At 32.7% G+C, this 8,506-nt stretch overlaps 1 protein-coding gene and 1 long non-coding RNA gene across 3 annotated transcripts in view; one reads left to right on the top strand and one right to left on the bottom strand.

The window, feature by feature from the left end:
• Positions 1-2,012: 2,012 nt before the first annotated feature.
• Positions 2,013-8,374, top strand: LOC143068350 (CD151 antigen-like). Of its 2 annotated transcripts, none has more exons than XM_076242338.1 (9): positions 2,013-2,324; positions 2,582-2,657; positions 3,116-3,316; positions 4,259-4,333; positions 4,655-4,771; positions 5,324-5,417; positions 7,306-7,442; positions 7,666-7,749; positions 7,940-8,374. In XM_076242338.1, the coding sequence occupies exons 2-9, from the start codon at positions 2,601-2,603 to the stop codon at positions 8,000-8,002; spliced, it is 828 nt and encodes a 275-aa protein (XP_076098453.1). In that variant the 5' UTR covers positions 2,013-2,324; positions 2,582-2,600; the 3' UTR covers positions 8,003-8,374. The 2 variants fall into 2 exon arrangements, with proteins under 2 accessions (XP_076098453.1, XP_076098457.1); XM_076242342.1 differs by lacking the exon at positions 2,013-2,324 and adding an exon at positions 2,443-2,461.
• LOC143068356 (uncharacterized) overlaps positions 2,507-8,506 on the bottom strand; it is a 94,792-nt gene continuing 88,792 nt past the window's right edge. Inside the window, exon 4 of the long non-coding RNA XR_012976158.1 lies at positions 2,507-3,286. This is a non-coding gene — a long non-coding RNA (uncharacterized LOC143068356). The remainder of the gene's footprint in view (positions 3,287-8,506) is intronic.

Genomic DNA, 8,506 nt, shown 5'->3' with positions numbered 1-8,506 from the left:
AACGCAAATAGCGAATTCGATTCGCATTCGATTCGAATTCAATTCGAATTAAACGTACGTGTGAACGAGGCATACATATATATATGATGAAGTGTTCGTTGTTGGAGATGCACATACACATTTTTTCATGACACTGGCTCTTTAGAGATTCCAGTTTACGCTTTCCCTCAGTCTTGTCCACAATTATTGGAGGCAAATATTTTAATAATAGAATACTTGGTCAGGTGATGGATAATAAGGCGTCTGTAATTTAGTCACTTGCAACTTTCGTTACCTGTAAAATTCATACATATGGAGAAAAAAAATATTGATCATAAATGTATTAATAATTAAACTAATCATTTTAAATATATCTGAAGTATGCAATACCATAACCTCTAATGACTTAATTATGAGTTATCAATGTTAAAGTCAATAAAACATACCAATATCATTCATTTCATAAAAGTCTGAATCATGCAAAAGGAAAAAAAATTAAATACTGTGGCTAATTTTCATTCTGGATCAATAGATAAACTGAAGACCAGTATTTTGATTATAACCTTCTTTTTGTTTTTTTAGCTCACCTTGGTAAAGGTAGGTTCGCGTTTCGTTTGAAATCATTTTGTATCTGTCATCCATCTGTTAACTTTTCACATTCTGGTCTTGAGAGAATTCCTCCTTGTCCAGTTGTTACCTTTGTCAAATTTGACCTTCACGGCCTTTCGTAATTTCTGATTGATTTAACCTATAAAACCAACATGCCAGGTATGTTGCTGTAAAGATTATTAGCAAGTGTTGCTACTTTGGTTCCAACAGAATTAAAGATAAATTCCAGCGAAGATCAAACATAACATTGGAACCACATGTGATGCAACAGTTTGCTTTTTTTAAGTAAACCAAATCAAGCCATGCAGAAAAGTTCCCTTGAAGTTTCTTACCAAGTGTTACATTAATCTCGATTAAAAGTCCAATTTTACTTGAAGGGGTTTGATTATCAAAGACCTCTGTAGAACGACGTATACAATTAAAACCATACTTTTCTGGAATGCTCATTTAAAGGTTGTTGATAAGTGGTCTTACTAAGGTGCTGATCACTAATTCAATATGGTCTCTATTTGAAGTCAAAGTTTACTTTGAAACCCTAATAGGAAATTACATTTCACTCCTCAATTTTAAGAACGAATCAAAGAAATTCCTCCAAAATGGATTGAATTATTTATTTGTTTCTGATGAAATGCATATTTTTGCAACGTATTCAAAATAAATCCAGCTGACCATTTTAGACCCTTTCGAGTCTCAAATTCTATGTTGGGTTTTTTTTTCCATTTTGGTGAAGTCTTGTATACATGCTTTGTCAGTCTCAGTTCTGTTAGTTATCAAGCTTGAAATCATTAAATCAATCATGGCCAGTAAAGCAGACGAGACTTTCAGAGTGTACACTATTGTAATTGCATACATGAGCAATATTACGAACTTTATTGTCAAGCAAACTTACCAAATTTAAGTTGAACATGCCATTGAGGTAAACCACTAAACTTCTATGATATGACAAACACATCATTTAGTGTATAATTAGTACTCAGTCAGTTAATACTACAAATTTATGAAATTCTAAAGGAACAGGCAATGAAACAAGGATTTCTTATCTTATAACTATTAATACTGATCAAAATCCAGATAACATTTTTTTTGTAACAATGTTTTGTTTTCTAAAGATTAAATCAACTTTACATGAACTACCTCTAGTTAGTAATTTCATGTTTTTTTTAAGCCAATAGACGTCTTTCAAATATTTGCTGGTATATTTCATTCTTTTTATTCTGAATAATAAGAAAGATTGGTCTAGCGAAAAAGGCGGGACAAAATAATTATTTTCCCATGATGTTAAGTCGGCTATGTCAAAATAATATATAAAGTGCAAAATTTCCTATCGATCATGTGCAAAATCTTGTTCGATCACTTCATCAGGTGTTATATATAAAATGTAAGTTTTAGTCATTTTAGTAAACTTGGATAATTTCCAATGACAAATTTCGTCACCAGGGCTTCTCGTCTGCTTTACTCTTTCGATAAAAGTAACATACGAACCATCAAAAGCAGCCGAAGCCCGTGTTATCTATTTTTGAGTTATACCAAAAAGATTTTCCTCCATGTAACGTAAATAAAAATAAAAATCTCTGAAATATTATTTTGAAAGTATATGCTTTATCGTGTCAAATAGTTCCTTTACAAGAACCGTTATTGACATCATTGAAATATGATTTGCGTCGCTCAAGGCAGATGAATGAACAACTTCCTGATTCTCTGTGTATGTAAAAATATACGCTATTAGATAAACAGAGGTAAGTGTTTAATTTATTATATTCTTTATTTATTTACGATATAATAATAATAAAGCTTTTCATTTTTGCATTCGTATCCATGTTTCATGTGACTATGTTGATACAAAATACCATGCGAACTAATGTTCTGGAGTAAAGTTGGAGTTGATTTTCCTCTAATTATGGACATATTTTAAAATTGGAACCACTGTAGTCGGAAACATTTCATGTTTTTCTAATCTTTTTGTATTTTTAGTTTAATTTTGTCTTTCTTGCAGTTTCGGACAGTTTTAAACTATGGGAACCAAAGGGAATATTAAATGTTGTGCGGCAGTGTTCCATTTTCTGATATTTGTAAGTATATCTTATGAGTTTGGATCGTTGATTTCACTGAATTCTTTTGTTAAGTCTTAACTTCTTTTGACGACCCTTAAAACTCAACGAAGAAAAAAGGGATAAAACAGTTGTTGGTAAATAAACTAATATGTTCTGGTTTGTTATCTTATTCCTGTCTGTTTTCAAATAATATAAAAAAAAATAAGAAGATGAGGAGACCAAAACCACCACGTAGAGTGTAAATGACAAGGGTATAAGCAATTACAGCTCTTTAACAATGAGCGAAATCCCGGGCTATTAAAGGCCCCGACTTGACAAAATGTAAAAACAATTTAAAGGAGAAACACAACGGCCTGTTTATGAAAAACAAAACCAGCAAATAACAAACAAGATAACATTTCTATCACTTATTTCATTGATCATATTTTATGAATGTAAGAATAGTTTTATTCCATAATAATATGAATTCCATTTAGATCGCTGGTGTATCTAGTTTGTCTATGGGAATATATATCATAGCCTCCGACTATGGAGCACACCAATTGTCTGCTGTCCTAGGTGATGAACTGTATCACGTAGCTGCCTACATAGCTATTGCTGGAGGAACCGCCATCGCCATTATTTCACTCTGTGGTGTCTGTGGATCACTGAAAGAAAAGAAATGTGTCTTGGTCATTGTAAGTTAAACGTATATTGGCGTGGAACAGGAGAGAGTCTGTGACTGCTTTTTAAGTCTAAATAATTTAATTGAAGCAACGCATACAGTAGTTAGTCATGACTTTCTTAAAGAAACTTAACTTTTCTCAAGTGCATGATGTATACAACTACAGATTGTCGACTATCACATGCATGTTCTACAAGAACGAAATGTATAACGACATTGTAAGCAGCCAAACAGGCTACTAGTACCAGACTACAAATATATTACTTCAGACGCGTTTCTTCTATAAGATTCACAAGGGGAGCTCGAATCAAAACAGTAAGACAGTCAAATTAATGACGAAGATAAAGAGGACTGAAAACCAAAATTCACAAATTTCCTAAACTCTGGTTAAAGCAAAATAAGAGAATAAAGATCAAACAAATTGGAGTGGTGGTACGATTGTCAACTATCTAATTATCAATTATAAACCTTTTACACATACTATTATTATTATTGTTACCATATACGTCAGGAAAGAAAGCGAACAGCTGCAGATCCCCCAAAGGATGTCTACAACAACTAAATACCAGACTTCCAGTGTGGTCCATTAAAGACATCGCAAGACAAATTGTAAAAAGTCATAATTGTAAAAGCTGTTTTCATTTGATCAATGGTGCTTTAATTTGTTTCATTTACAGCCGATTTCAATGAGTATGTAGCTAAAGGTAATATCTTTGGTTAGCTTGCTTGCTAGCTCAACCGTGAAGTCATTGTTAGGTAAGGTATACTATCCTCATTTTGAAGTAGCCTTACAGTCAAATAGATTGGTTATTTGTCGGACTAGTCTACTTTTAAAAGGAGGATAATTTACCCAACCTAGTTCAGCTAGCAAGCAAGCTAACCAAAGATATTACCTTGAGCTACATAGTCATTGAAATCGGCTGTAAAATATAATAGATTGGGTTTTTTTTTTCAGTACACAGTTCTCATGGCTATCATTCTCGTAATATTACTAGTCACAGCAATCCTCTTGTTCGTTTTCGTTGGACAGGTATGTTTCACTAAGATTTTAATACATTCGTTTGAATTCGTTTCTCTTATATGTTCTTTGGACAGGTAAAGATTTGATTAAGTTTTAACCCTTTCCATATACATTCTCTATGGTGTCCTAAGGCACATTGGATATATATGTATACATTGTTGTATTATGAAAAATGATGTAAACAATTAAACGAAACAGAGATGGCGATTGTAGACTTTATAGTTCCCCCCCCCCCCCCCTTGGTGATTGATAAATATAAATGGCATTAAGATATCAATAAAACGTGAAGAAGAAAAAATAGAGATGAGTACACATAAAAGTTTATTTCAGATGTCTGGTAAAATTCAGAAATCTATGAAGATTGCTTTAGTTAACAAATATGGTGTGAATTTGGATCATTCTGAAAATAGAATGGTAACAGAAGTATGGGATCTGATGCAGAAGAACGTAAGTCTTATCTTCTGAAAAATGTATACCTAGGGGGGGGGGGGGGGGGGGGATAAGGATGTAACTTTTTGAGAGGACAAGCCCAACGACAGAAACATCAAACAAAAGACATAGAAATCAACATCAGCTCCATGCATGTTCATATCTTATTGTTTGAATATTCCTTAATATTCAAATCTATTATCAAGCAATCGTATTATTGCACAACTTTTTGGAATTTTGGGTCCTCAATGCTCTCCAACTTTATACTTGTTAGGTTTTTTAAATAGTTTGAATTCACTGATGAGTTTTATGTAGACGAAACGCGCGTCTGGCGTATCAAATTATAAGCCTTTGATAACTATTTAAGTTCCCTATTCATCATTGCCAATAAATGTGTATGTAGTGTTGTTTAAAAGGGAAGACACAGAGCACCTTTGTAATGCTCCAATTTTGAACTTGTAATAATTGATATTTTTATCTTTTTTTAATTTCAAGTTACCTAAACACTATAAAAATAACGATTGTCTCATTAAATCTTTTACCATCTTTTCCATTAATTTGATCTGACAGTTGGAGTGTTGTGGAGTACATGGAGGAGTCAATTCGACAGATTCGTGGGCGATATACAAAATAAAATCTCAATGGTACAAGCAGGGAAACAACAGTAAGTAAACAGATTGAAATTATATCTACATATGATAAGTATGATGGTGTTAAAAAGGGAAATAAATCCAAAATATGACTGTTACAGCAGCCGCAGCATTACGATTTATGCAATGGAAAAACAATCACTATAATTAGTTACATAGTGTGCTGGTGACCTAATACGATAAATCAAGTCTTCAGTACCGTTACGGTATCAGGAACCTACTTCCATTGATCTATACAAAAACAAATGCCAACAATAACAATTTGTTAACTTTAAATGTGTTTTATAAATTTATTTCAATCGTTCATTATCAATTTCATTATTTGTTGAAACCTTTTAGATTTTTCTTCAACACCGTATTGTTTGTATAAAGGGAAATAACACCACGACTAACCGTGTATTGAAATAAGCCCCGCCTACTAACCTTATATGGAATATACACGGTCTCTACGCGGTTGCTTTTAACCAATCATATTCCTAGAAATGTATAGGAGGTACGATAAGTTGTTATACAGGTCAATTATCACCGAAAAATAACATATTCAGTATATCATACAGGTAGTCATAAAGATAACGAACATTATTCTTGCCTTAACGATTAGACTATTTGAAATTATAGTTCCAGTTATTTACAATTTAGACATGGTTAGAAGCTTCATATATCCGTATAGTACATTATGATATGATTAAGGGAGCTACCATTTGATTTTTATGGGGGGGGCTAGGATGAAATTTGAAAAAAATAGGCAGGACAGGAGTTTTGAGTTAAAAAAAAGGCAGGATGACAATTTAGGTAAAAAAAGTCAGGATAAACTAATAAAAAAAAGGCAGGACTGAATAGAGTGAAAAATAAAAAGGCAGGACAGAGATTACAACTAAAAAAAAATGCAGGCCAAAATTTTTCATCCTAGCCCCCCCCCCTAGCCCCCCCCCCCCCCCCCCCCCATAAAAATCAAATGGTAGCTCCTTAAAATTGCTAATAAAACGAATTGCATATTCCATGTATGAAATGTAATTATTTTACGTCTGCAAAAATGTCATTAAATATTTGGTAAGACATTCAGTAACAATGACATTAAATCACCAGGGTCTCACGGATAGATTGTAATTGGCAATACATATTTGAAAGTTCAGAAGCTAAATTTTCAGTTACTTATCATTTGCGTCCTGCTACAGTTTTTTTCTTTCTTGTAATGGCGATAGAAATGCAATAAGGAAATCATCTAAAAAAGCACTAATTGACAACAAGGAATAAAGTTATATAAATAGCGACACAAAATTATGATTAAAAAACACCCAGTACTCAAAGCCGATGGTTGTTTGAATAATTGTACACTAATCGATAGCCAATGACAAATATTCATTATAATTGCACACCAATCGAAAGCCGATTCTTACTTTTCATTGGATGTGTGAATCATTGTACACCAATCGATAGCCTATTCTTACTTTTTATTGGATTTGCGAATCAGTGTACACCAATTGATAGCCGATTATTACTTTTCATTTGATGTGTGACTCACTGTACACAAATCGATAGCCGATGATAACATTTCCCTGGTTGTTTTAATTTAATCATTGCAACAATCGATAGCCAATTCTAACTTTTCATTTGATGTGTACATCATTTTACACCAATAGACAGCCGATGATAACATTTCACTGGTTGTTTGAATCATTGTACACAAATCGATAGCCGATGATAACACTTCATTGGTTTATTGGATCATTTTACACCAATCGATAGCCGATGCTAACATTTTATTGAATCATTGTACACCAATTAATAGCCGATGCTAACATTTCATTGAATCATTGTACACCAATCGAAAGCCGATGATAACATTTTATTGATTTTTTTTCCTTTTTCCATTGGTCACAAATGAACTAATTTTTTTTGAAGGGAAAGCCTATGTTCCTGATAGTTGCTGTCGTCACGACGGAGATATAATTACTTGCACTGGTTTAAACGGTACAGAAGGCACCCCAATAGATGGACCTCCAGTAGGTGGAAATGTTAATCCTCATCTTTATCATAAGGTACTGTCACAAAACTATTTAGAATTGTATAAAGACTCTTCCTTCTTGCGCATTCTGCTATTTTCAAAGGTAAAAACTATTAAAGTGTTTATATTTTACGATGAAAGACACACCTTTTGAAATGTTTTAATCTTACGAATTAATTACTTATTTACAAAACACTCATATTGTACATTTAATTGTTTTAATACATAATAATTTGTTACTGTTTTTTCCATTGCAGGGTTGTTATGATGAGCTTGTAAACTATGTCCAGGGACATGTATTAATGATCGGAGGTATTGCTGTTGCATCTATTGTTGTCATTGTAAGTTCATTTCTTCTATATCATCATAAATTAAAATAACATATATCAATGCTAAATTTTTTCCAATTTTTATATCATACAATCATACTGTTAACGCCAGTGCATGTTGTTTGGCACTTTATTTCGTATTTATAATAGTATATTTACAGCGAGTCAGAAACAAATATAGTCTGTTTTTCTTCTTTTTCAGTTATTTGGACTGATTTTCAGTATGTCTCTGTATAGATCCATACGAGAAGTGGATTCTTACTGAAGCTATTTTGATACACAAGTCGGAACAGGATCACCTTGCTGGTTTGATGTTTCCTTAACACGACAATCTTGATAGTATCTTGAGAGTCTGTCTTGATTCGTTCATGATGACTTTTTTATTTTTCGCATTTATAGAGTTATCTGCGTAAATACTTTTTAAAATGAAAAAAAAATCACACCCTTGGCTTAAAGACTTCATATCAAGCTGGTACTTGATCATTGTATTTTACTCATTTTGTAAAGACTACCATTTAGCTAAGTATTGTTGGATATTTCATAATATCTGAGAAAAATTGTTCATTATATGTCATTTTAATTTATATTATTCTATTTATTTGTATAAGTTATTGTTTTTGAATAAATGTTATACTATTGAATTTCGTGAAACCTGAGAAGCCGGTGACAAGTCAACCTAATCATCCTTTTAGCTCACCAGGGCCATAAGGGCCCCATGTGAACTTATAAATACTATCACTTGGCGTCCGTCGTCTGTCGTCGTAAACTA

Source organism: Mytilus galloprovincialis, chromosome 1, assembly GCF_965363235.1.
Source record: "Mytilus galloprovincialis chromosome 1, xbMytGall1.hap1.1, whole genome shotgun sequence".
In the NCBI taxonomy this organism is placed as follows: domain Eukaryota; kingdom Metazoa; phylum Mollusca; class Bivalvia; order Mytilida; family Mytilidae; genus Mytilus; species Mytilus galloprovincialis.
The sequence above is the reverse complement of the archived record's forward strand: the minus strand, read 5'-3'. Positions and strand labels throughout refer to the sequence as shown.